This window comes from Pseudomassariella vexata, assembly GCF_002105095.1.
Source record: "Pseudomassariella vexata strain CBS 129021 chromosome Unknown BCR38scaffold_3, whole genome shotgun sequence".
In the NCBI taxonomy this organism is placed as follows: domain Eukaryota; kingdom Fungi; phylum Ascomycota; class Sordariomycetes; order Amphisphaeriales; family Pseudomassariaceae; genus Pseudomassariella; species Pseudomassariella vexata.
In genome coordinates this window covers 1,734,748-1,761,875 of record NW_024467958.1, presented here as the reverse complement: position 1 = coordinate 1,761,875, position 27,128 = coordinate 1,734,748, and the positions used below count along the sequence as shown (strand labels likewise).

Sequence of the window (27,128 nt, the reverse complement as noted above, 5' to 3'; positions counted from 1 at the left end):
TACAGGGTAACTCCCCATGAGGTCACGTATCATGTGTGCTAGAACGCAGTCGAGCGATCAGATATTCATCGGAAATTGAACTCCTCAAAGGTAGTCCGACGCTTAGAATTAGCTATGTAACGCTTAGAAGTAGCGCGGCTATATAGGTCTTCGTGTAAGGGTATGTGTTACAAAAGGGGTTAATGCGGTTAGTCAAATATGGAGATAGTGGCCGTTGGCTGCGCACTAAAAATCGCTTTGTCGTAATAGTGTACCGTGCTTTATATGCACCACACTGTATTGGTTCCAAGATACAGGGTAGCGTTGATGCATAGAAGTTTTCCAGAAGCCATGGACGGAAGTCAATTTCAGTCGTGGCTGAAGCAATCTGGGTACTTCATCGAAATTCACTAACTGAATCGTTCAATTTCATTTGGTCAACTCCAGGATTGGATTTTGCCAGCTTCAGCAAATCAATGTATACTGGTGATTCACACGGTTGCTACCCTTATCAGTGCAGTGGCAACTTCTTTCATTGGCAGGTGAGACAAAGCAGAAGGACAACATCAAACTAGAGCTTGGTATTTTATATCGTGGCCAGTGAAATTTGTGTTGTCTACGACTGGTAACTGCTTCTACAATGCGATAAGTGCCGTGCTGATAAGTCAAATCAACGACATGAGTGATTTGAATGATAAAATGACTGGCAGACTGCATTCCGTTGCTTAACACCCAAGAAACTCCTACTACCAAGCGATACGGCTAGCGGTAAATCTCTGCGATGTATACATCCGTTCATCATATTCTTAAGGGCTTCGAGATGGGTTCTGCGATTCCATTGCATATTCTACCTTGTTTATGTATGACACTGAGACGTTTTAGGGTAGCGTTGCATAATGAACCATAACTGATCCAGGATAGCCTCCTAATTATCCGTCCTTGGAAGCTATCTTTTCCTACCTCTTGCTGGCTTTCCATTTGCCGATTTTTTTTTCTCCTCGCTCTCGGCCTCACCTTCCTGTGCATCGCCCATACTTCGCCTCCGTACGGTGCCCTTTTCCACAGCAACGAACTCCTCCTCGCTATCGCTTTCGCCCAGGTTGAACAGCACCGGCATCCGGAACTCCGCGCCCTGCATATCATCATCGAACCCTTTGCTCGGGTCCAGGGTCAGGATATCAATATCCTCATCTTCCTCCTCAAGCCTGCGCTTGTTTATCTCTTCCTGGGGATGGATGTCGAACTCATCTTCCCGCTCGATGTACTCGACGTTCTCCTCGACCTCCATGAAGTCCGGCGCGAGGGCCGACCACTTCTGCGGGCTCGTGACGGACCAGATGTAGATGCGGCCTGTCTCCATACCACACGCCGCCAGCAGTGCCCTATGTGGATGCCACTCAATAACTCCCTGCTCTTCCTTGGGTCCCTCGAGCATCCTGACCAGACTGCCATGATTACGCTCCCATATGTATAGCTCGTGGTTGTTAAACGTAGAGGCTGCCACATATTCTCCGGTCGCGCTAAACGTGACGTGATTCCACGAAAGTCGATTTACCACGTCCTGGAATTTGTGCTCAAGAGGTATTTGCAGAGTGTCTGGGTCGAGGTCTTCCGCCGATAGGTTCGGTACGTGCAGCGTACGTATGATGCGATCTTGCGAGTTGACCAGGAGGTCTTTGCCCGATGCCGTCAACTTCAGGGTGGTGATGACCGAGCCGCAGATCTTCTCGGACCATATGATCTCATGTGTGTTGACATCTATCACATTCAGTTTGCCCTTATTCGTGCCCGCAATTATGTGATCGCCCGTCGCTGTGTATATTGTCGCCGTGGTCATCTGCTTGGCGTCTTCCTTTGCCTGCTTCTCCTTCGTCGCGGCGTCCGCGTCGGTGTTGGTTCGTTTCGGCGCAGAGGGGAGGGTATGCTTGACATCGATCGGATTCCTCACGTCGACGAGACAGGCTCCTTGGTCGAAAATGGAGGCGACGAACTGATGATGATTCCATGGATGTATATCAGCAGTATAGATTCCGGCGCGAAACCGCACCTCGCGATACCTCGTACCATCTGCAAGGTCCCAGAGAACAGCTCTCCATCCCTGACAAGCTGAGAGCAGGTATTGCCCGCATCTCGACCAACTCAAGGAAGCGATGGCCGCCCGGTGTCCTCGTAGCTTCCGGGCTACCCCCATGGTCTCCAAATCCCAGACGACGACGGTTCCATCGACGCGACCGGAGGCCAGGTAGTCGCCCTTTCGGTTGAAGCGCAGGCATGTTGTGTGACCCGACCGGATCGTGTTGGTGATATTCTCGGGGTAATCCTGGAGCAGGTAGTCATCGGAGAGAAGCAAATTCATGTTGGCTCATGCATGTTCGATCGCAGAAATGATAAATCTGATGTGTCACGGGCATGCAACTAGGTTTCAAGCTCTTGGTGTGCATGACCAAGCGGTTGACATTTGCGAAGCAAACTCAATATTAGACAGCCTTGTGTCGAGGGAAGCGGAATGATGCAAGGCTGCAACCTATTTCCAAGAGCCAGCAGCGGGCATGCCGCTTAAAGTTCCGAGGTTGCAGCCCCACTATCGTGCACCCCGCTACGGTCGATGGGCTGTGAGCATTCACAGACAAAGTTTCGAGCCGCCAGTGAGATTGCAAATTCATTGAATCTCTTCAGATTGAAAGCGGAGAGAAATTACGGATCGGTAGGTGGTGTTATGATTTCTGCAATCGTTTGATTCAGGAGCAGTTCATACAACTCGTCAAGGCATCTGTTTCTAATACATCAAATTTACACATGGCCAACTCAAAGTAAAAAGCCGCCATCCAATCTTCAAAACCATAGGTGGTGACTAACACTGATCCAGATTTGAATATGTCAAGCGGTTCGAGCAACCGGATCAACTGCTTCCCAATACATGGATTGTAGTCCGACTTGATGGACGAGGATTCACAAAGTAGGCATTTTTGGCCATTCTTGGAGTACGAATGTGAGCGCCTGCTAACCTTTTGACGTGGTAGACTGTGCGCAAAGTATGGCTTCGAGAAGCCAAATGATCGCAGGGCATTGGAACTCATGAACATGGCGGCTAAGGCTGTTATGACTGACCTGCCCGATATTACGATTGGATACGGGGTCAGTGATGAGTACAGGTGAGCCGTTTAAGTCTGCCTATGTCCAAGCTTACTACTGACAATGCTAGTTTCGTATTCCACAAAACTTGCTCCTTGTTTGAAAGAAGGGCAAGGTGAGTACAGCAGCCAAAAGAACGATTGTATGCACATCTTTTGACGGCACGATAGTAAACTGGTGGCCACCACCGTCTCTACCTTCACTGCCTACTACATTCATTTCTGGCCAACTTGTTTTCCAGACGTGCCCCTATCATCGCCACTACCCAGCTTCGATGGGCGGGCAGTATGCTACCCGAGCGTGCAAAACTTAAGAGACTACATGAGCTGGCGTCAAGTTGATTGTATACAGCACTTGACTTTACCCCGAGTCCAAGGTCTTCGCTAACAGCTTCCAGGCCACATCAACAACCTCTACAACACGACGTTTTGGACCTTGATCCAACTGGGGGGCATGGATGCCAAAGAAGCGGAGAAGGCACTTGCTGTAAAGTCCTTGCTGCTTGCTCCTGGGATTCAACTGACGAGTCGCAGGGAACCCTTTCAGCCGACAAGAACGAAATCATGTTTTCCAGATTCAACATCAACTACAACAACGAGCCTGAGATATTCAAGAAGGGAAGTGTTGTGTTTCGAGATGTAGGCCGTTCCAAACACTCAAACTATCCTCCTGTCAATGCTCACTAACAGCAGTATGAACTTGTCGAACCGGGAAGCCACATCGTTGCTGAGGAAGCCGATGACCTGGCTGAGCCTGTGCAGCAGTCCAAAACTCAACAGGAGACGGACAAGAAGCGAAGGGCAAAGGCTCGTGTTTTGGTGGACCATCTGGATATCATTAAGAATGACTTCTGGGATAGGCGGCCGTGGCTGCTGTCGAACAAACCTGGCAAGATTCCGAAGCAGACTTGATAGACCTGAATCATGGCTCAAGCTACCTGGCTCCTGATATCGGTGATGTGACGGTAACGCGATCGCTGTGACCTAAGCCCGGCATTCTTCGCAGCCAGAACTTGGCTTCCTTCCACGAGTGACTAAGTGGTCGGGCGGTCGTCATTTTGATGCACGTTCGCCATATTTCAACCTTTCCGTCGTCTCTTATCCTCTTTCCGAGCCCTCCTCGCTTCCCTCCTTGCCTTACGCTCTTCTTTCGTTTCCTCAGCTTTTAGTGCCTTCTTTTCTCGCTTCTTCTCGGTCTTCCTTGCTGCCCTTGCTGCAGCTTTCGCTTCGGCCTCTTCCCTCGCCGCATCCTCCGCCTTTTTCGCCTTCTTGACCTCCTTTCTAGCCCTCCTCTCCTCTTTAGTCTCCGACTTCTTCCCGTGTTCCACAGGTGTCGGCGTTCCAACACTGCTGTCAGGCGGCGTCAATAGTCCCCCATTTCCCAGCGTCCCAGCCAGTGTGCCAGCCAACACGAAACTCTGGTACAGCCCTCGGCTTCCCGTATACTTTGAGGAGCCTCTTGCGGTGATCTTGGCCAAGTCCGACTTTCCGCTCGTCGCATTCTGTTTCCATCCGCCCGTCTTCGTGACATCGATGCCCTTAAGCGCCTGATCGAAAGCGTTCATCCACCACGCCTCGGCCTTGTGATCTTTTTTGGAGCCGAGCCCGGCGCCGTCGGTTCCCTCGCGCTTGATCAGCAAGTGGTGTTTGAGGCCGGTGTCGTCGCTGGTCGGGTGGAGACTGTGCCCTTTACCGCGCCAGCCCTGTGATGTGAGGAGGGCGTGGGCGTTCATCTCGGAAGTATGAGAAATATCTGCAAATGAATGGGGGGAAGACGGGACATGAGGTGGGCTTTGCTTTGGGGGGTTATTGTTTGCTCGGCATGCTGTGCGCGTTGGCTCTGGATTTGATGCTGGAACTTTGAGAGGTAATGCTCAACCCAAAAACTTTTTAGTGGGGTTGGGAAGGTCAACTTTGGCGGGGCTACCTGGGAGCGGGTCCTCTTAAAGTGTCTGGTAGCTAGCTAGTGGGATAGCGTAGCCTACTGCTATATTAATGTGTTCACCTTTAATAATTTAGCTATTTATAGCTTAGATCATTAACTTATTCTTATATCTTATTGTAAGAGTCCTAGTATTTAATAAAGTATCTCTTGAAATGAATATAAGAGGGAATATATTTAATAAGCGCTATAAGTGATACGTGACACCAAGGAGGGTCACTCTGTGGCTATAGATAAGATAAGATAGGCAGCCCAAGAGGGCCTTCGGCCAGCCACATAGCGAGCTAACCGACGCTTCCTAATATACACACTTTACACCCCATGTAACCGCATCACTAGTAGCTGCGGAATCGGCGGCCGGAGGTCATAATAAGGTACACTTGAGATGCTTTAGGGCCCTTGTGCGGCTTGGACCCCCTACGTGTACTTCCCTTCTCTACCTTTGTATATAGCCGGAATGCTAGTACTAGTGCGATCCCATAACAGCTATAATACTACTATGTCTACCTCTGCTACTTTTGTCTCATTTATACATTATCATTTACCTATAAAATGTCTTTTATATATTTTTACAAAAATTAGACTCTAGTTATAGTTACTCATTGTAATATATCGATACGATACTCAAAGTCTCAACAATCGACGACAATCTAGTAGCAACCGTGGGCACATTGAACGTCTTCACTAATGAGTTGTTCTCCTAAACCGCAAATTGGATTGCACACCTAACTAGCCGCATCTAATTGCACCTTCTCCTCTCTGTTCTCGACTTCGTGGTTATGACTTGAGCATGCCGTCGATTTCTACCACGCTTCCATTCATATACCGTGCCTCGTTACTCATCAAAAATGCCACAACCTGTTCGATCAGTCAACCAATATCACATCTAGGTCTCGGGGTATCTAGTGATGACGACCCTCGTGTCTAACAGCATTCAAGCATCCCTACGCAAGACAACGAGCGGGGCCACGCAACGGGGTTATACTCACATCAGCAACTTCCTCAGCTTTGCCAATACGACCCAGCGCCGTTCCATGCTCCATTGCCTTTCTTGCTTCGGGGGAGCCCTTGGCAATTCCAGCATTTGTTGGAGTATCGATATATCCTGGGGCGACGATGTTCACGCGAATGCCTTTTGGACCCAGTTCCAGCGCCATGCTCTTGCTGAAGCCGATGACCGCAAACTTGGTGGCACAGTAAATGGCTGTTCCGGAAGAGGCACGCCAGCCGGAAATCGACGAAACATTGACGTAACTACCTCCCGGATGCTTCAAGTGTGGCATTGTGGCCTTGGTCACATTGTACATTCCCTTGAGGTTGACGTCAACCAGCTTGTCAAAGTACTGTTCGGTTGTCTTCGTCAAAGCCATGACTGTCGGGTTCACTCCCGCGCAGTTGAATACATGATCAATGTGGCCGAATATTGCAGCAATCTCGGCAACCCGTTTCTCTACCTCTTTGCTGTTGGAAACATCCAGGAGGCCGCAGTAATGTGGCTTAGAACCACACATCTTGCATGTCTCCATTGCTCCATCCAGGTTGATATCGGTAATGGCAAGTTTCGCGCCCAACTCATGCAGCTTCAACGCTGTAGCTCGGCCTTGCCATGGAATTTGGTTCAGCAAGGCTCAGCAACGTATAAGGCAAACGACTAGTGAATCGAACTTACCTATCCCGCTTCCCGCTCCGGTAAGGAGGACAACTTGGTCATTGAGACTTGACATGTTCGGGGTCTGCACAGCGTCGATTGATATTCTTCTGAAGGGTGCTTGAAACATACACAACTTGTTCCTACAAGAAGGAAAATATCCATGACGGCTTCGAGGAGATAATGAAACGAAATACACCCCACTTCTGTTCTCCCCACTCCAAAGATCGGACAGCTGCCGCATCATATGGGACGAACCAAGACCCCCACTTATGCAAGCCGGCTCCGGTTATGGCCTCCGACAGTCCGGAGGTTGACTTCATATCGCCGAGGGTCGTCCAAAACAAAATATCTATACTACCGCAGATGAGTTTGTCGTCCCGTCTAAGCTCTTTATAGCTTCGCGAACCTCATTCCAAATAACAAGACCTAAGATGTTCGATAGCATTTGGCATTGCCCGTGCCTACAAGGATCCCCAAAATCCGCTCACGCTTAGTAGTCATTGTCTATCATATTTGACCCAGGATTTACCATCTGTTGACAAAGGAGACCCTGGCTTATGCGGCCTGCTTTTCATATCATAATGATGACAAAAAGTCTAGGCTAAACGCCCAAAGCACTCTATATTATGGTTAATCGCAGGGTCTTGACGAGTTTCTGCGCTGGAAGTACATCCATTTTTCACCCAACTCGGCCGTTGGGTATCTAGCGTAGGACAAGAGGGTGTCCTCTTTAATCACGTCTTAGTGGCTGATGAGTAAGGTAGGAAGTTGCCTCAAAGTTGCAGTTCAAGGCGGAATTTATTTTCCCAGTCAAGCGTTAGTCCATCCAATCATCCAAGAAACCTGTTCGTCACTAAATTCAGTTCAGCCTTACTCTGGCCCAGCTACTGGCACCATTGTGATACCCTGTCTGCCCCAAGGTCGGAATTTTGCCTGTGACAGTAACTCAAACACTGCTGCCCTTGGACTACCCATTTTCGGGGTCAACTCATCTAGTATGCCTCTGATAGTAGCTTAAACGCTGCTACTCTTGGACAGCCCACTTTCGGGGATTATGGCGATCCTGAACTCACCCAGTACCTGAGGACCCTTGATTCACCTTCCAGAGACGTGGCGTACAATGATGACGCTATTGGAAGAGCTAACTCCCATCATCCAACTTCCGACATCCAGGAGCCGCAGCCTCTCAAATTTGAGGAATCTGGTTGCGATCTTGAGTTCGCGTCGTCATATGCATTCGGCAAGCATAAGAACACACCTCACGCACCTGGATACTGCAAAGTCCATGAAACCCACACAAATGTAAGTATGGAGAACAATGAAGCTTCGCTCTCTCAAACGCCACATCGAAGATTTTCAGAAGTCGATAACCCAGTATCCTTTCGACGATTGTAGTCGCTACCAGGGTCAGAACAGTTTCATAAGGAACGACAAGCTCGTCCAACACCATCACAAGTACAGCCTTGAACAGCTTGTCGCCCGCTTCCCGGAGCGAGAAGCCCAGATGTATGATATCCCCGTCTGCCACTTGGAGGGCAGTCCACACTTCCGAGACAAGTTGTGCATGGCATTGACGTATGCTAAATAGGAGCGACTGAGACCCTTCAACAAGCTGTCTGATTACAGCAAGCATGTGATGAACGACCACAACTGGACCAGGTATCCATATGATGACCTGGGCTGCGAGAATGTCAAAGGCACCTACTGTCTGCGAGCTCGTCATCCCTCTTAGCTAAATTAGCAGTAACGAAGGGCGTTACAGCTAGGGGGGAAATGGTATGGCGACACATGTACGGAGTCAAAAAAAAAACCAAAAAAAAACATAACTCTACGCGTGACTTAGGAAATTCTGTCATCAAACCAGTCTAGAAGCTTCGATGTAACCATCGTTTGCCCGGGAGCCGTTCGGATGCTACGTTCGGCTTTCGGTGGATCCTGCCGAACTGCACCCACCGAAAACGCCGAACACAATGGCCGTATACTATTTGCGCCTCTAAGGCGTCTGTAATCGATTAAATATCACAATCACCCAGCCAAATTCCATCAAGAGATTCGATCTATCCTAGACTTTAACAACCCAAAAATGGCCAACTCACCCAAAAGTCCTCGTACGATGCGTTCCTTGGCAGCGCCCAAGTACTGCAAGCCGGCCGACTACCAAGTCCTCCAGCTCCGCATCCCTTCCATCAAAGGGCCGAAGGATGTCCTCATTAAAGTCCACGCCGCCGGTCTCATGACTGGGGACACGCTAATAATATCCAGAGAGATGAGGTTTCTAACTGGCAAGCTTCCGTGCGTTGCCTTTTCCTGTTCTTTCTTCCTTTCCGACTTCCACCATTCCACTCTTTCAACAACCCACTAATAAAAACACTCACTTAAACATAATTTAAAGACCTAGATTCCCTGTGAAAATCGGCTCCGAAGCCGCCGGAATCGTCGTCGCCACGGGCCAATCCGTCACGGCCTTCAAGCCCGGCGACGCCGTCTACGGCTTGGGTTTGTGTCACCCGAAGGACCTCGGACTCCTCCCGGGTTTCTGCTCCGAGTACTGCATTGCACAAGAATCACTTCTCTTAAATAAGCCTCAAAATGTCAGTTTCGAAGAAGCGACAGCGCTGCTCGGTTTCACCCTTACGGCATACCAGTCCATCAGCTTGGGGGAGCGGAGACTGGCGGAAAAGGGGTTGACGCTTGAGGGGAAGACCGTTTTTGTGCCGGGGGCATTGAGTGCTACGGGGGCGGTTGGGATACAGGTACTTCTCCTCACCCCAACACATTCATCAAAACTTCTTATGCCCCTGTTCTCTTTGTCCACCCTTTTCACAATTGTCAACTACTCGATTCTCACCAAACAAACAAAACAGCTCCTCAAAAATGTCTACAAAGTCAAAACCCTAATCTCCACCGTCTCAACCCCCAAACTCCCCCTCGTCCCCAAGTACCTGCCCGGCCTAGTCGACCGCCTAATCGACTACACCACCACCTCCAATCTTACAACCGCCATCCCCGCCGGCAGCGTCGACCTAACCTACAACACGCAATTTTCCACCCTCTTCCCCTCAATCCCGCTCATGAACCCCCAACATGGCGTAATGGCCTCCATCTCGAGCGTGCCGGCCCCCTCGCAACTCCGCGTCATATTTCCGCCTCTGCCTTTTTGGGTATATTGGGTTTCGGCAGTGGTGCAGGGGTAATATGGGTGGAAGATGTGTGGTACTGGGGTTACCTATGATTACACGAGTGCGAATGGGGGAAATAGAAGGGATTTGGAGAGGACGGGGGAGATTATTGCGAGGGGGGGAGGTGAAGGCGGTGATGAGGGTTGTGGAGTTGGATGATTTGGAGGGTATAAGGAAGGCTTGTGGAGAGGTTTGGAGTGGAAGGGGTGGGGTGGGAAAGTTGGTCGTTAAGATTGTGTAGTGAAATAGTGTTTGTTGTCACTGGTCAGGTGTTAGATATCAGACGGGAAGTACTTACGTAATGTGGATGAGGTTCTTAGGCGAATTCGGGATAAGAGTACTTTACATATAGTGTTGATAAAGGAGCAGAAGATATTTAGTCCAGTAACTAAGCCAAGTAAGTAGTGAAAACAAATGCCACCCTAAACCCGACGACTGCCTACCCCTATTCCCAACCAGCTCAAGCAAACCTAGCCTTCTTCCTCGACCTCTTACCCTGCCCCCTATCCCTCAAACCCTCAAAATGATTTACAATCATAATCTCAACCCCGCCACCCGTCGTAGCCCTCACCCGATCCTCCGCATCATTATTATGCACCCAAACAATCCTCCTCCCCCTGCCCCCGGGGTACTTATTATCCGGAACCGGGAACATGTACACATCATCCCTACCATGCAACTCAATCCCCAACTGCAAATCTAACCCATTCTCTTCGCCCCACGTCCTCAAAACACCCGCGATATGATCCGCCCGCATGTTCGTCTCTGTGTTATTGATGAACGTCTTATTCATCTCGGCCGTCGACATTTCGCGGCTTATCTTCTGCAGGGACTTGAGACGCGGCTGAGGCAAATCAGGGTGTTGCGCCGCCATGCTATTGATCAGTGCGTAGTGTCCGCACATGAGCTGCGAGGCCGAGGTGGGGATTTGTTCGGCGCCATTGGGGAAGGTTTGGTCGAAGAGCTCCCGGGCGCGTTGCATGGAGTGTTTCTTCCCCTGAACCTTTGCGGTACCTTCGAATTCTTCTCCAAGGGACATGGTGGTGGGCTCAGGGGACGCCGTCTTGAATATTTTCAAAGGCAAAGTAGGAGGAGCCTCGTCGCCACCAACCCTGGGGCTCTCCCTAAGTCTCTGCGTCTCCTCGGCCACGTCCACTCCCTCATTCTCATCTCCGTCTTTCTTCGACAGAGGAGCCGCTGCGGTTATCGCATCCACCCGCTTAGAACCAAATTGTTCCATATTCGCCATCAGCTCCTCCCGGCTCCTCGGATCCAACGCTCCATAACTCGCCAACTTATCCTGCGCACCAATCGAAATCCTCTCTCTGTCTTTGAACTCCATCTGCAACCCCTTCTTATCCTCCCTCTCCCCCTCGCTCAACACTCCGTTCAATTTCTCCCTCTCCGCCGACCGATCCAACTCCCTTTGAATCTCCTGCAGCTCCTCCTCGTGAACCTTGTTCTCGGACTCTAACTCAATGACCTCGGATTTCGTCACCGCATCCTTGACTTGGTGTAACACAGACTTCAACATGCCCTCGTTAAAGGCCCCGCCGACAGCTTCTTGGTCCGGGGCGTGGCCTTGTTTGGCTGCTAGTTCGGTGCGGGCTTGGTCGACGTCGTCGATTAGGTTCAGGACAGACTGGTTGCTGGGCGTGGGGCCTGTGCTTGTACTCTTGGAGGCCTGGGGGGCTGCCGGTTGGTATTTCAATGGTTGGTCGTCGCCCTGACCGATTATATAGGGGTTCCGCTCAGCAGTCATCTTGCATCTATCAGCCGTCTCTTTCAGCTGCCTCTCGACTGAAGTGCTTAACGATGCAACTGGTAACGTCTGTATTTTGATCTCCGGGCTGATCCTGGAATCCAGACTGAGATTAAGTTCCGGACTCGGTGACCGAACAGGTACACCCGAGTCAGGTCCCTCGACTGCCCGCCTCTTGATATCGATGGGTGTCAGGAAAGCAGTGGGCGCCTTGCGCTTCTTGTGGGGGTCGCTGGTGGGTGCGCGCGCGACGTCGATATCGGGCAGCAGAGGCACGCGATTAGGGGGGGAACTGAACCATCTTGTGATAGACTGGAGCCATTTTATGGGTAGAGATTTTTCTGGCTCTGGTTCTTTGAGAACTAATTCCCGCAAAACTTAGCATATTTTCATCAGAAAAGAACGGTTTGTCGATATAGGGGGGAAGAGAAATGGAAAATGCAATACATACTCTTCTCAAGCTGCTGACTGAGTATAACCTGCTGGAACAGCGTATCTCCCATGGGATACACAGCTGGTCCAGGGATGAACACCTCGGTAGGCCGCACCATCGGCTTAAGGACCTGCTTCTTGTGCTTCAACTCGACCTCTTTCTCCTGCAGTTTTGCTTTCTCCGACTCGAGCGTGCCCGGCACTGACGGACCGTAGCCTCTGAGTCGAATTGTACCCTTGTACACGCCGCCTCCCTCCATGACATAACCAATCTGCAACTGTCCCGTCTTCCTACGGCGCTCCATCTCCTCGTGCTCCCGGATCTTCCCCATTACTTCCAACCTACCGGCACCAATGCACGTCGTGGTCTTCAAGCTGGGGAACATGTGAGCTTGAAGTGCAGTGATACAATCATCCCCAATAGGGCGCAGATCGCCTTCAATAACCAGATCCGTGTTGCCCAGCCTGGCATGGATGGCCAATTCGTCCGTGGGTCCATGTCGGATAGCTTGGGCAACAACCTCGTACTGCTTCTCCCAGGCATCCCCAGCTGGTCCCGTACTCTGGGGGAAGTGAGGACGAGAAACCGACCGCATCTTTATGCCGTAATTGTATTCCTGGGACCCAGGCACCAACCTAGGTACCTCATCAGCCCTCGTCCGAATGCGGCTCTGCGTCTCAGAGCTCTGCTGCTCCACGGGCCACCGCCGCATATCGAAGTAATTCTTCCGTCTATACTTGGCCGTATAGCTCCTAATCGGCTCCTTGGCCCAACTCCACAGGTTCTCCCGCTCAAAAACCTCAGCGTTCCAGCCCTTCCGGTCTGAATACGCCGCCAGCCGCCCGGGGTACACCATAGTTCTATTCTGGACGGCGTCCTCGATGAGCCCCTCGCGGACAATGCCGAACAGCGTTTGTGTATCCCCGTCTTTGAGGGCTGGGTTCAAAGGTTCGATCTTCTCGATAATATCCCTTACCCCGCCCGGCGCAAAGGGGTGTGCCGCCTGGCCCTCAATAGTATTTCCCTGCGTGACGTCCTCCTGCCACTGATCCAGCGCCGCATTCAAATTCTCCTGCGTAAGCGTCGACCTCTTGACAGTTTTCTGCTTGAGCTGATCATAATGCCTTAACGTCCTGCCCATACGATACGCCAAGTTCCTGAAAAACTGAATCGTTCTCTCGGAGACGTTGTACTTCCTTTCCCACACGGCGTGGTAGTCAACGAGGTCTTCCCAGCAGGGCCCCTGGCGCTCATGCTCCTCACCACAGGGCTTATACGCGCCCTTTTTGTAGGCCGCCTCGGGATGAAAGGTAGCGGCGTACTGTTCTTCGGTCCAGCCGGTGACGCCAGGGTTGGGGCCGTCGAGGGAGGCGCCCTTGTGCGTCGTCATGTGCTCGAGCCATTTTTGTTTGTAGGCATTGTTAAATCGTTCACATGCCTCGAGGGATTCGTGGCGCCAGAGCACCCGCTGTTCCGGGTAGATGTCGTTGGTGGCGGGGCCAACGGAACCCCAGTCCGAGTCGTCGTGGGTTTGGTAGAGGCGGAGGTGACCCTTGCTGTGCCCGAGTTCGGCCTCGATTTCTGCTTCGGGGACGTTGAAGCCTACTGGGGCGTTGTATCTGCATTATTTGGGTCATGAGCATTGATTATCTCTCATGGAGCAACGCCGAGGGTGAGAAAGAGGAAAGGGGTTCAAGTTAACTTACACCAGCCTCCCCAGTCTCGCCAACTGGAACAAACAATCCTGCGCCTGCCTCAACGTAAACTGAAACAGCTTATTCGGCGGCTCAGACTCTTTATCATCCAAATCTATAGCCTCCCACCCCTTCACATCATCTCCAATCAGATGTCTCCCGCCCCTATTCAAAACGGGTAGCAATTCCAGCAAAGGAACACACCGCACCCTCAACTGATGATCAATCCCCGTCGGATTCTCCACCGGAACCCAAAAGATCCTCGTTATCGTATCGTTAAACAGCGTCTGCAGCCGATGATCCAACAAGACCAACAAATTATCATGATTCTCATGCTGTGACAAGATCAACCTTTCATTCGACGTTGGCAGACACAGAAACTCCAACCACGCCGCATCGGCCTCATCTACGAGCTGGAACGAGTCTCTCTCCCCATCTACATCGTCAACCCCGTGTCGGGGAATAATCCCCCGCGACCGCGGTATCCCTAAGGCACCAATATCGATATCCCTAACGACCGTCTCCAACAGCCAGCGCTGCCCGGGGAGGTGCATCGCATTGATATCTTGTAGCATCTTCTTCAAAGTCTTGAGCTGCCTCCCTATCCGCAGCCAATGGTCATCATACACGCACTTATCATCAAACAAGTACGGACCGCGGTAATTGATCGGCAGCGCAATCTGCGTGAAGTTCCCCCAGTGCTCCTTGTTGAACGTGCGCCGGTACCACGCCGAGAGGTATGTCGTCTGCTCCTGATACTGGTTATACCAGTAAGTCCAGGGCGAAGGGTCCTGCTCCGCTGCGGACAGGGTGCCGAAGTGTTGGAAGGCGGCTTTGTCGCGGGGCAGGGCGCGCGGATGGAATATGATGTCCGGTTGTGCTTTGACGGGCTCGGGGAGCACGACACGTCGCCAGGGCGTGTTCAGGATGCGGTTCTCATTGTTGGTGAATATGTTCAGACATTGCTGGATGGCGGCGCGACGCCAGCCCCGGTTGTTGGACCAGCTCACCATCGTCTGGTCCCAGGTGTCGAGGTGGCCGCGGAGGGGGGCACTGGCGACGGTTTCCTCTATTCCGCCCTCGATGCACCGCTCGTATACCTTGTTCTCCAATTCCCAATAGTTGGTCCCGTCGGGGTTTTCCGGGGTACGGGGGGCGCGGGTTCCGCCTGTAGATGGAGGGGTTGCGTATGGTTCATGACTGGGGACAAAGACGAGGCTCTCGTGGTTTCCTAGTGTGGTCATGGCCCTGATGAAAACTCGCCCGGGCTCGCTCTGGAAGTACGTGTCCCAGTTCATGTCAGACGTGCAGAGATCTTCTAGAAAGGGCGTATGCCGCTCGCAGCCTGGCCTTGGTATAAGTGCGATGTGTTTCCGAGGCCAGGGATTCACTGCGTACTTCGTGTGTGGAACGGGGTTTTGCTGCGGGTATTGGGGCAGTCGCTTGGGTTGATAGGCATTTAGTAGCGAGTCACCCGACCATGCTGTCTTGCCGTAGTTCCAAGACTCAAAATTTCGATGGACGTCGACCAGAATCAGACAGTCTTCTAGAAGGGCGACCAAGTGAGGTTGGAAGTCGGGGTGACCCTGTTTCCGGAGCTCGTCGGCGCCTTCGAGGTACTTCTCGACGAGGTTCAGTTTCTTCTTCCAGTCCATGCCGCGATCGCAGTCCTGATCGCGCAGGAAGTTGGCAATTTGCGGGATCCGGATGCTCGGGCCTGCTTCCTCTTCATCACCCAGGTTGTCTTCGCCGTATTCATATTTGACGTTTCTTCTCATTGCCTCTATCTCGGCATCGCTTCTGACCACGTCGCATTCAGCCATGGTGGGGATGATAGTCGCCGGCAGCACAATACGTTGTTCTTCAAAGTCGGTTTTCTTTCACATGGATCACAACACACCAGTCAAAGGTGTCTGTCTTGACAAGTCTGAGTTACTACTTTGGCGCAGTACTTGACAGAACAGGACACAAGACCATGCGCCAACTTGCCGCAAATTGCTCGGCTCCAACCATGAACGTAGGGGAGACAGAAATTAGATTTGTGAAAGAGTTGAGAAAAGAGAAGAGATACTGGGCCCGGGTCGCGCGCGCCATTGTGTTTTGAACAATTGCTGCCCGATTCCCTTTGCGTAGGAATTCTGTCATTGCTAGGGATGAGCCCATGGATTCCAGACAACTCCTTAATGCCATCGCGAACGGCTAGAAAGCCGAGCCCAAACAAAGGATTCCCTCTCATTTGGCCATAGCTCCTTAGGAATGAGAAACTTATGTCACCAATTGTGTTTCTGTTCCCGGATAGGCGAAAAGTCTTTGTTTTGAGTTGAGGTTCCACAGGCTTCAGACTCTACTGAACCCGAGACGATAACTGACCAGGGAAAGATTCCCAACTCGGATTAGACAGTCGGTGTAAATCAGACAAATCCAAATCCTGTGTATAAACTGACGCTAAATTTACGACAGCAGCCTTTATTTGAGTTTACTCAGGAAGATGAGCCTGGACAGAGTAATCGAGGCTAGTTTTAACGACCTCGCGGCTATTCCGTAATCGAACCTGATTTTCAAGAGAATCGTGGCATCCAAGCCAGCGTGTGTTAAGATCTCAACATGACTCCTACGCAGCATATCTGGGCGATTCTCAGCGACAATTTGAAAGGAACGGAGGCGACGTGAAACCGACAGAGAAACAGAGGATTGACGGAGACTCACCGGAAATGAACAAACAGGATGGTATCCGAGAACAAGCCCTGTAGCCTTGGCAGAATCTCAACGTATAATCTAGTATGGGCGAGAATCTGAACAAAGTCGAGAACAAATGGCGCCAGCTCCTCCAACGAAAATACATCATAATGTGGAACGATGAAAAGGACCCAGGCTCAGTGAATATGGACAAGGAAATGCTGGACTTGTTAGTCAAAGAGAGAAGGCTGAGCTGGAAACCAATGAAGACGACTTTTACCCGAGTAAGTTCCCATATCATGCCTCAGAAGGTTCTGCCGGGATGCATGTGTTCGAAATGTAGGCGAGATGTCCGGGAAGCGCTGTATTTCCAGACATATTCACTGACCTCGCAGTAGAGACCAATACCACAAAAATACTTGCATAATCAGGCGCATCAACAGTCTGAACAACCCCTCCAAGCCAGCAAATGTTCAGCCGAAAAGATCAACATCCAAGCCGTTGTCACCGGATACGAATCCGGCCAAATCGCATACTCTGAGCACTTTACCCTAATATATGCTGGCTACATCGTGGACACGAGCCCAGCATACGAATTCTTCGCCAAAGACCGCGAAGAACGACTCAACTGGTACTTCAGCGAGTTTGGCGAAGGTTGACTATATGGCATGAGCCGCCCCTGACCGGAGACAACGGCGTTGTCCACACCAAGAAAGGGTTATGTATCAAGCAGGTGGTAGGGCATATGTTGTCGGGCCGTGGCCCATATTCGTGACGTTTGTGGCTGACAAGAACAAGGTGATGCGGTCCGGGGGGTACGCCGCCGTAAAGCAAGCGAAATAGACGGCAGCCAGGCTCTAAGGTCCAGCAAATCCCGAATAAGGTCATCCACGCTCGAAGTGATGGTCGACTCTGGCCCCACCTTCCCCATCCTCCTCGAGGGCGACTCGGTGTCGACCTGGAAAATTATGCGGCACAATGTGGGTTGGAAACGGAAACGGCCACCAACGCTCACGAGATGTTGCGATGCTATAGCTCGATATTGGCATAGGTTCAGCTTTACAGTTGGAGACACGTGAGGTGACTGAGCTTAAGCCATTGGGCTGGCCGTACGAACCTGGGATCATGGGTGGATTGGGTCTTGTCATGTTGAAACCTGAGGAATACCGGCACTGGGACGGACGTTTGTCGGGCGTTCTTCCCTTCATGGGGTGTTATATGTCGTCGGTGCCCACGGCGCCTAAGATTTGGCTTGTTGAGAACCGTCGGGAAGTGCTGGGAGCGTATCGAATGCCCCTGTATCAGCAATACGGCTCAGAGCACATCTTCGACTCAGGCTTACCCCCGAGTCGTCAGGGACAGCGGGCGAGACTGGGAACGCCTGCAGGCGACGCCTTCTTCCATAACCCTGATGGTGATAGTAACAACTAACTGGTGGAGAGTTCATTGATGCTGATCTTCAAGATGGCTAGACCGTCTGGACGGAGATGGTGGATGCTGAGCTGCTACAAGAGTAGGAATTTGGCCCTACGTCTATGCTCCACGGTCATCTCGAAAGGCAGAGGTACGGAAGGGAACAAGAGGCTTTGTGAAAAATGTTCGATTGGTGGCAAATATCCAAGAACCATTCATCGTCCAAGCGGCAGGCTGACCCATAATCTGGTGGGAGAAATTCAAGACGGAAATCGAGAAGATACAAAAAATGAAAAAAATGGACAAATCATCCCTGAGATACTCCCACTCAATATACCAAATCGACTCGAGTCTGGTCGTGAACACCTACTTGATAACCCAAAGTGGGCGGTGCTATACAGCCAGCAGCAAATGTTTGATCCTTTCAGCGCAAAGGCCATGTTCCCCTTTACCAGCGTCTCTGTTGGACACAGACAGGACTCACCCATTGTTGAAGGCCAAGCGAAGCTCAACACGAATCTTAGCCCCATTGGCCTCATCAAGCGTAGGAGGAATATTCTCTTGCCAGTGTACCCTGTCAGGATGCCAGTGCGATCGCAGTGTTCTTGCAGTCGGGCATTGGAAATAACCCGCTACTTTGACCCACTCGCACAGCTGTTCTCTCCCGATACATCGAAGCTGCTGCGCTAACCTCACCGACGCTCGCCTCATCAGCCGGACCATTGCAAGTACCACAAGCCGGCTCGTGTTAAACCGCACTTGCAACAAGTCTCGACATCCGACCGACACAAGCGTGGCACCGAGCTAGTTCGGAACCAGCGCGGAAGAGATAAGCGTGCCCGTGTCGTGGCACGCCGGCCTGTCGGAGCACACAGACTGGCACAACGGCGACAGTTGGACGGACACGAGGGACGGACACGAGGGGCTGCTTCTCGAAGCAATTGAATGTTCTATCGCTCCAATCCGTCATTTAGAGTAGCGCCCCAAGACACGTGCATCTATAGTCTGTGGAATCTGCGGTTTGTTCGTGTTGCCTCAATTCGACGTCGTAACAGTCGCGCCGGAAATTTGACATGCAAAGTCAAAGCCCAGGTCATATGGACGCTTTTGACATTGTCGCTTAGGCCAACGGGCCCACTTGGAGGAATAGGGGCATTGTATTGCAATGAACTTCCCATAACGCTACGCAGATACCGGTCTGGTATTCTCCACGTTTTTACAAGCGCGCAGAGAATTGATTAATGAGCTGGCATTCGGTTAGTGGCAAGGAGGGTTGCCAAGATTAAATCACTCATAGAGAATTGCTATACTATTGGTGTGTTAGGCGTCCTCGGTCAATTTCGACAAGCCTTCGCACTTGCTGCGAGTGGTTTGGACGACCGACGTCTTGGAAAAGGAGACTGATGGCTTGCATGGAGAGCATGTTGTTCCTGCCTGAAATCAATCCGAGAACGAATCGAACTTGTGCCTCCGAGGCCACCGCGCCGTAACGAGAAGCCTATCGGAGACTTTCACATCGCGACACCATTGAACTTCCCCCGGAGATGAGCATATGCGGCGCGCGGCGCGCGTGAATGAAGCAGATTTGGAGGACCAGGAGTTTAGCCGTCGTCGTTGTATCCACCTAGGCCGGATGGGGAGAGGAGGCGTCGACAGGTTGATCTTTTTACGTGCATCGCATAAAGTGCCTTTCTCGTCATTGGCCCTTCCTATGGAGGAATGGTCTGCTTTTTCTCCAACACCAACAACTGGCTCGAAGTAAGAGAAGAACCCGGTTGCCATCATCAGCTTTTTGCTCAGGCCAGCCACTAGCTCAGATTGGTTAAAGACTCCCAGTTGGAGTTCGTTCACGCTAGAATATCCATCCATGTAGGTATCCAAGTCCCTGACGCTGGTAATAAGCGTGTGCACCCGATGTCCCCAGCTTGATTAGCAGTTCGTCTCTTCTTTCACGTCAACTTACCCCGCCATTAAGCTTCTATACCTGCTCAAAACCAGCATCTTGCAACCGTCCGTTCGGTATCAGTTTGGCCTGTAGCATCGTCACTTCTTCGCCTTCTGCCGGGTTTGCTAACTTGGTTTTGCTGGAATATGGATGCAGAGTACCTTGACGCAACCACACAGTGCCCTGAGTTCACGCATCTGCACAAGTTATTTGCCACCTCGTAACCTGTCGGTCCACGTAGAAGACCTGCTTTTGCGCAGATGACAAGGAACGCCATGCAGCATTTCCCCACATATCTTGGGGACCGAGGGTGCTTTCGGCAGGCTGTCAGCTGCGAAGGCTGCTTTACTAGCCAAGGCGGCTTGCTGAAGCATTGCGGCTTGGAATATCTGGTTCGGCATCCTGCTGTCAGCAGTAGCGCTGAGGCTGTCCAATGCGTCTGGCTCAAAGCTCAAAGCTGTCCTGCTCACCATGCGGCGACGTGCTTGAAGCGGCACAGCCTCTACGTAGTGTACGCAGGTGAGATGGACCAATGAGACCTCTTGAACCAGGCTAAGAGAGAGCTTTGGGATTCAACCCTCACCTCCCCACCACAAGCTTGAAGCTCGAGTCTCTGTGGACAGGACGGATGGTTCACGATGACGATCCCAGTCGTCAGATGCAGACTCACAACTCTGGGAACGCAGGATGACGGTTGAATGTGGGGAAATAGACTTCACCAGGCACTTTATTGCGAGACCAAGTTCAAAGTCAGCATGGCACTATGGAATCCCTGCAACTTACACCGGAAATAATGACGGCTTGGGAAATAGCTCGTTCTGTAGGGAGCTTGGGGGTAGCTTCCCATCTCTTGTGTAACCCAAGCTACCCAACGCGGCTGACGGATTGGGCAGGATCGTCAGTCGAGGCGCCCGCGCCCATCAATCCGACAACGGGAGGTGGGGACCCTGCGTTCCTTTGTTCAAGAGCCCCTGAACTTTCGCATCAATTGTTCGTTGAGGGGGATTGGAGCCGTTTGAGTCGTAGCTGAAGGCCAGACGCACGATGGCCAACTCATTTGAAGTTATCAGAGTAGAAGCCAACCCGAAAGCCGCATCTACAAGTCAGTTTTCGTCGTCTACGAGTAAAGCAGAGATTTGGGCGTGCCGCAACTCACGTCGATTCTCTTGTTGCTCCTTGCTTTCGAAATTCAACTACTTGACTTCCGGCTGGTGTAGTAAACAAAGCTTACGCTGTAGTCGATTGATCGACCAAATCTTGGAACCGACTGCATGAGGATCATTCATGATAGCGTCCGTCTAAGAATGGTGCTGTATGTCTCAACTAGTCGGGTGTGGAGGGGAGGGGAAGCAGCTCAACAATCAGCTGCAAATACGCGTCATTGGATTGAGGCGGCTGCTGCACGTCGCCAAAACTCCCGAAGAGAGAGCGCGTCATTGTTTTCGCGTCACTTTGGTCCGGGAACATCTGCGACTCTTGACGACCCTACCGAAACAATGAATCGGCGGTCCTTTGTATTGTTGGCCGCCAAGACGTTGCGGCTTGAGTCGTCACGTCGTGAGAGAGCGAACATAGCCTTTTTTTGGTGGATCACGAAGCCAAAGCGCAACTACATTCCGAGATAACGTATGGCGGTAGCATAAAAAGGAATCGTCGGGATTGGGTTTGTGTGACACGGACTTTCAAACTCAGAACATTAGAAATATTTCAAACTGACAAGAGCTTACTGCTAGTCTACATCCAGCTGTGTCCTTGCTGCCTCGGCCGCGCTCGACCGCCTTCATCATCGAAATTGCAACACCGCAAGACTAGCAAAGTAAGGCCTGGAGTCTAGAATGGACTACGTGTTATGCGAAGACAAAAAAAAAGGTCCCGCAAGCTCGTGATAATCGGTGAGGTATTGTTCATATGCAGGCGGCAAGTGTACGCATGGTTCGTCCCTGTCCTAGCCATGCACCGTGTTGCCCCGCGACTTACAACCGAGGCGAACGCTGCTGCAATGCAACACTATGCGACAGGTCTGCAAGGGATTAAATTCCATTTTCTTCTCATCAGCCGACGTCTGTCCATCTCTCTGAAACCTAGGTTGGCGACGAGGCAGCCAGCGGTTCGGGATAAAGCCAGTTGGTTGGGATCACCGCCGTTCGGACATTTGCCAAACATTCCAAGCCTGGCCATTGAAACCTCAGCCTGGGTTGTGGGAGGCAAACGTCGTATATCTATGTCGGGACCGGCAGTGAGAGTAATGAATTAAGACGGCGATTCGGAACAAACAGCTTCCTGCAATAGGGCACTCTTTTACCTTCACTTCATACGAGGTCATAACTCCGGTAAGCTCACTCTTAACACATTGCAAAGTTGTGGAGAAGGAATCTCGCGGACAACGGAAGACGACACCACAGTACGAAATCCCCCGATGACGAAAACCAGCCAGGCCGTGTCGTTGCTCTTCCCATAACGTTTGCCCCCAATCCTCAAAGCTTTCTGCCACATGCATTTATCAAGTGGAGATGGCCTAGCAGCGCCCAAATTCAAATTCGACAAACGAGGGGTTGAATCGTTCGGCAAGTAACTTTTTTTGCCTTCTGCGGTGAAGATGGGACGGAACAGAAATTTTCTGCTGCATAGAAGAAGCAAGAGCGAGCTAGATCTTCGCAAACAGTGCCAAACAATCCTGAGTGAGTATAGATTGTCTTTGAGCTGCAACACCGATCTATACTGTATATCCATCCATACATAGTGCAAGTTTAGTCGAGTTTATTTGAAAGAGCCGCAACTTGTAGAACGAATTATGGATTCCGAGGCTGGCCGAATACGGAAAAGTGCTATAGTAGGTGCATAAGAAATCCATGCATTCATTATTGGGTCGATCAACTATAAAGTTGTGCGTTCCGAGCTGGTGGGTTCGAATCGATGAAATCGTCCGTCTGCAGCCTCGTTGTGGCTTGATCTGTTTCCAAGCTCATTTTCGAATTGTGGCACTCCCCCTGACCTTCTAGATTGTCCATCGAAGGATATCTCGTGCACTGAGGTTTATGCTGGGACATGAACAGTAAGCATGTATTATCCAGTTTTATGAGGCTGACGGGTCCGTCTATGCAGACAGTGGAGCACCACCGTCAGCTCTCCACTCTACTGTGTAATGAAGTAAAGCGTAATACCATTGTATTAGGCTTCATTAGAGATAGGTCTTGCTCCGCCCGCAGGGCTATCCATGGCCGTCAGCTTGACACTTGCCAGGACCCAGCGCACACCGCCTGTGGTTCCATCACCACGACTTCCAAGCCAATATCACATAAGCGTCGTCAATATTCTTGTGTACGTAATTAGAAAGAAAGGGCGGTTTCCGAAGCTGCCGCTTGTCGGCTAGGAGACCAGGCCGCATGTCTGGAGAAAATCGCTTTCTCAGCATGATTCGGTACTGCCAATGCAAAGTTACTCTAACGGGTAACCAGGCGATGTCGCGAACTGGCTCACAGCATGAGAGCGGTTGCTGAGATTATTGCTTCTGATCCTAAAGGGAGGTGTTGAATACGGTACCGACTGAACGTTAAAATATCCAGAAGTATCCATCATCCAATGAAACGGGGCGGAGCGGAACCCTGCACTATTTGGGATGAAATCGCGGGGTGGAGAACTAGGAAGGACCCCTAATACGGGCTCTAATAAGTACGAGTCGAACACGGATCCACGGGTCCACGGGTCCACGGGTCCACGGAGCAGAGTTGGGATCCAAGTTTAGATAGAAGGATCGAACAGTTTCAGTCTCCTTCGACGACTAGCAATAACTTAAAGCATGGGCAGATCATACAACTCATTTCAGGGTCGTTAACGTGGTGCCTGCAGGGCCCGTGCGATCAAGTCTTGAGAAGTGCAGAATCGCACATGGAAAACCGTGGAATTGCATGTAGGTGCTCACTGCCGTTATGCAAGGGCCGACGTGTAGGTAGTGTGAACACCGAAATCGCTTTCGCTACTAGAAGTTAACGATGTTTTTCATCTCCACCGGGCCTGGGATACGTCAATATGGAGCACTACTGCCCGAGGGCGACCACTCTGCCGAGTTGGAATCTCGAGTCGGTAAACAAAAAAAAAACAAAAAAACAGAGAAGGCTGGGTTCGTGGCAGGCGGTGTTCGCGATTGAGGATGGCACAGTGCAATTAGACCTCAAGAAACAACTCCCCCAGCGCTTGGCGACTATAGCAACTGTGGCTTGACTCGTGGCGGTCTGGGTAGGCACTTCGCACATTGCAATCGTAATGCATGGTATTCCGAATTTCTGGGAATTCTTCGTCCACATAGCCAGAGAATGCTTTTTTACTGATATCGTCGATGATATGTCCCAATTGGAAGATATTCTTTTGGAGCAACGCCTTTGGAATGATTGTGAGCTTTTGGGCCTTTGCTTCGGAGTTGTCGCTTTCACCCAGCCTCCTGCAAGCTTACATGTTAGCCAGTGGGTGTTGGCGAGCGGTATAGCATGGTTTCAGGAGAACAGTTCATTATGGCCATCATTGGCTCCCGCATCATGCCGCGGTACAAGATCCGAGGTGCAAACTTTGAGCTTCCACCATAGATGCGGAGCTTTGGTAGCAGGAGAGGGGCAATCTAGCAGGGACATCCATCTCGTCGTTGAATCCGAGGAGCTGACATAATTCAGCTCACCCAATCTGCATGCCGTCGACAATGTTAGAGTAGCTTCGAATAGAGCGGTCGAACAATACCACTGAGCTGGATTCAAAACGTGATATCCCAAATCAGTCAGGCTCCCTTACTGGCGGCTGCTACAAGATTGATATACAACAACCAGTATCGTATACGGCATATGACTGCCACTGATGTCGTGCAACTGAAGCAGATCAGCGTAACCTCTCTAGCTGCAGTTGTTGGTTTGCATCCATCAAATCGATTTGTCAGTCGTACATCACAGTCTGCGGCGGTGAGGCTCCTTTGGTCAAATGCAGAAAAAAAGCTTAAAGCTGGTCCCGACGCATCGTCACCGACCACCTTGATATATCTCCAGGTCGTCCGTCCACTTTTACTGCGACGGACACGGCTATTGCCAAAGAACCGGAGCAGACTGCAGTAGCATGGTAAAAATATGTTCCACTCTGACCAATTGGGGGGTTCTTGTCGGTAATCGGGTCATGGGGTTCAAAATCAGAGGTTTTGTTGAAAGCCGTCTCGCATTCACAATCAACGATAGGATTAGGAAAATTGATCGGCCGCAAGGCTGTCAAACCCCATTTGGCAGGTAGACAGAATGACCCTTGCCGGTGCTTCCATGGACGGAGTGCCGCTTTCTCTTCCGCTTGTGGAGATATCGATGAGACGTGTCGGCAGACAGGGTCAACGGAGCTGCGGCATCTTGATTGATTGACGTGACCACGGCTGCAACGCGTGCTTATGAGACGTGGGGAGCCCAGGCCAAGGAGGTCGTTAGGAAACTTGGCCAGGGGCAGCAGGTGAACAATGCTGGGCACGATGAATGATGATGGAATGGATGTCGATGAATCGTCCCACGGCAAGCGGGCGCACCCAGCCTTGGAGCAATCATTCGGTCCAATCAAGATGGGGTCTCGACCACCCCTGTCGGTAATACGGCCTTGTCCTCACAGAGCAGGCACAATTTTCTGTGGCATACCGCGTGTCGCTTCGTAGAGCCTTCCCGACGTATCGGCTCCTTCTTATTCTTGGGCGACCAGGCCGCAGCCGCATCCAGATTGCACGGGACTGGAGCATGGAGGAAACAAAGCCCAAGTCGATTGGAAATGAAGGCACACGAGAGGTCGCGTGCTGCGCAGATGGTCCTCATGTCGGGCCTGACTCCCCTAAAGATTCGAAGATTACATTCTCGGCAGCTCGCGACCCATCGACCCATCCGTACGCATTTCTGCCCATAGGAAAAGCCGGAAGCAATGGGGTTTGACGCACGCAATGAGCTCGGTCATTGCACATTAGACGCATGATTAATTGATTCTCAAGGACGTGTTCGACGCGTCCGTAGCGTCTAATTGGCTGCGAGGATCCCAAGAGACGGGCTGCTCGCGCGAAAGCACCGTCCACTTGCCTTGGAATTTCTGCAGATTCCATGGGCTGAAGCGACGCTAGAAGCTGCCCCCCTGGCCCATGTTCGCAGCACTAGCATCGCTGAGAACAACGTTCAGCCCAGCTGGAGACGCATAGGCGGCATCGCAGGCGAGACATGGTCGTCTATGTGAGATGAATGATGGACGAGGAGCGTGACTGGCGCGCATTAGCCCATTCCCACGAGGTATGACAGATCTCTTGCTACATCTCTTTCGCTGACGCTGTGGCTCGCTGCTGCCAAGTATCAAAATTCTGCCATGGGCTGGATGTGCATCGGATTGTGAAAGCCCCTCGACTGGTGCTGGTTGGCAGTTTGCAAGATGTTTCGACGGCAAGCAATGCACTACTACAGTAGCTCAAATGGTGCAGGTGCAGATCTTACATCTTCAAGTCGTAGTTTGAGAGAGCTTCAATTTCAGCTTTTCGGCTGAGATAAGTTAGCTAGCTGAGATAAGGTCAAGAAGGCGCGCCGGTCATACCCATGGTAGTTCCCTACAGTGCGCATTGGCATCCATTTACCCACGGTGCATTCTTGCAACGGCTCACATCCCCGACCAAAACGCGAATTCCTTGCTGGTAATTCAGAAGAAACTTCAACGCGTCCCATGTCCATTTGGGGCACTGTACAAAGTATGATTTCTCTCAATCTCTCGTCGCCTATGCACACTGCTTCAATACTTGGCACTAAGCACTTGCAGGCCAGCAGTTGTCAGTGGAGATGAAGCTGCTGCTCCATCAGTGAATATTTTCGAGTTGGAGAAAGGAGGCACGACGCTCATGGGCATGTCCCTGTCCGACAGTATGATTTGGTAATTGGTTTGGCGAATACACTCCGTACTTGAGTGGTGGCGAAACTCGAAAGTCGTTTGGCCGAGTGTCCTCAACGATTGGGCCGCCGACGTGATCAGCTATGGCTATGTAGGCTTGGTAGGCTAGCTACCTGCGGGCCTCCACCTTTCCAGGGAAGCAGCATCGCGTGCATCACTCCATTACATTACATAGACAATCATGAGATTTCACAATGGACACAATGGCCGCAGGCCGATGCAAAAGGGGCCCAGCGCCCATTTATGCACCGCAAACAAACAAACAGAGCACTGTTTCCGCGACTTTGAGTGGTCGAGGCAGCTATCGGCCAGGAAGTTGGCCTGAGAGAGGCACACCACACCTTGAAAACAGGCCTGCTGAAACTCGCGACGGTTGAAGATCGCAGGTGGTCTCAACAACACGCA

The 27,128-nt window shown here is 51.3% G+C and overlaps 8 protein-coding genes across 8 annotated transcripts; 4 read left to right on the top strand and 4 right to left on the bottom strand.

Moving 5' to 3' along the window:
* Positions 1 to 741: 741 nt before the first annotated feature.
* Positions 742 to 2,553, bottom strand: BCR38DRAFT_423923 (WD40-repeat-containing domain protein). The gene has a single exon (XM_040859614.1). It carries the CDS (start codon positions 2,333 to 2,335, stop codon positions 926 to 928), a length of 1,410 nt encoding a protein of 469 aa, XP_040718923.1. The 5' UTR covers positions 2,336 to 2,553; the 3' UTR covers positions 742 to 925.
* Positions 2,527 to 4,106, top strand: BCR38DRAFT_135621 (Thg1 C terminal domain-containing protein). The gene is made up of 8 exons (XM_040853583.1): positions 2,527 to 2,789; positions 2,846 to 2,935; positions 3,000 to 3,131; positions 3,182 to 3,226; positions 3,282 to 3,454; positions 3,509 to 3,597; positions 3,645 to 3,749; positions 3,804 to 4,106. Exons 1-8 carry the CDS (start codon positions 2,776 to 2,778, stop codon positions 4,020 to 4,022), a joined length of 867 nt encoding a protein of 288 aa, XP_040718922.1. The 5' UTR covers positions 2,527 to 2,775; the 3' UTR covers positions 4,023 to 4,106.
* An 83-nt stretch (positions 4,107 to 4,189) lies between these two features.
* On the bottom strand, positions 4,190 to 4,843 carry BCR38DRAFT_406552 (uncharacterized protein; the record flags this gene model as incomplete). Its single annotated transcript, XM_040858065.1, has 1 exon — positions 4,190 to 4,843. One exon carries the CDS (start codon positions 4,841 to 4,843, stop codon positions 4,190 to 4,192), a length of 654 nt encoding a protein of 217 aa, XP_040718921.1.
* Positions 4,844 to 5,829: 986 nt separating this feature from the next.
* Positions 5,830 to 6,776, bottom strand: BCR38DRAFT_455553 (uncharacterized protein; the record flags this gene model as incomplete). The annotated part of the gene is made up of 3 exons (XM_040861809.1): positions 5,830 to 5,910; positions 6,042 to 6,652; positions 6,722 to 6,776. 3 exons carry the CDS (start codon positions 6,774 to 6,776, stop codon positions 5,830 to 5,832), a joined length of 747 nt encoding a protein of 248 aa, XP_040718920.1.
* Positions 6,777 to 8,659: 1,883 nt separating this feature from the next.
* BCR38DRAFT_423917 (chaperonin 10-like protein) lies at positions 8,660 to 10,305 on the top strand. Its single transcript, XM_040859613.1, has 3 exons — positions 8,660 to 8,995; positions 9,096 to 9,456; positions 9,568 to 10,305. The coding sequence occupies exons 1-3, from the start codon at positions 8,787 to 8,789 to the stop codon at positions 9,895 to 9,897; spliced, it is 900 nt and encodes a 299-aa protein (XP_040718919.1). The 5' UTR covers positions 8,660 to 8,786; the 3' UTR covers positions 9,898 to 10,305.
* A 37-nt stretch (positions 10,306 to 10,342) lies between these two features.
* BCR38DRAFT_521653 (uncharacterized protein) lies at positions 10,343 to 15,594 on the bottom strand (the record flags this gene model as incomplete). Its single annotated transcript, XM_040865200.1, has 3 exons — positions 10,343 to 12,006; positions 12,096 to 13,696; positions 13,784 to 15,594. 3 exons carry the CDS (start codon positions 15,592 to 15,594, stop codon positions 10,343 to 10,345), a joined length of 5,076 nt encoding a protein of 1,691 aa, XP_040718918.1.
* Positions 15,595 to 16,617: 1,023 nt separating this feature from the next.
* Positions 16,618 to 17,273, top strand: BCR38DRAFT_472144 (uncharacterized protein; the record flags this gene model as incomplete). Its single annotated transcript, XM_040862897.1, has 2 exons — positions 16,618 to 16,731; positions 16,879 to 17,273. 2 exons carry the CDS (start codon positions 16,618 to 16,620, stop codon positions 17,104 to 17,106), a joined length of 342 nt encoding a protein of 113 aa, XP_040718917.1. The 3' UTR covers positions 17,107 to 17,273.
* A 208-nt stretch (positions 17,274 to 17,481) lies between these two features.
* BCR38DRAFT_423911 (uncharacterized protein) lies at positions 17,482 to 17,964 on the top strand. Its single transcript, XM_040859612.1, has one exon. The coding sequence runs from the start codon at positions 17,573 to 17,575 to the stop codon at positions 17,876 to 17,878; it is 306 nt and encodes a 101-aa protein (XP_040718916.1). The 5' UTR covers positions 17,482 to 17,572; the 3' UTR covers positions 17,879 to 17,964.
* The last annotated feature ends 9,164 nt before the right edge of the window (positions 17,965 to 27,128 follow it).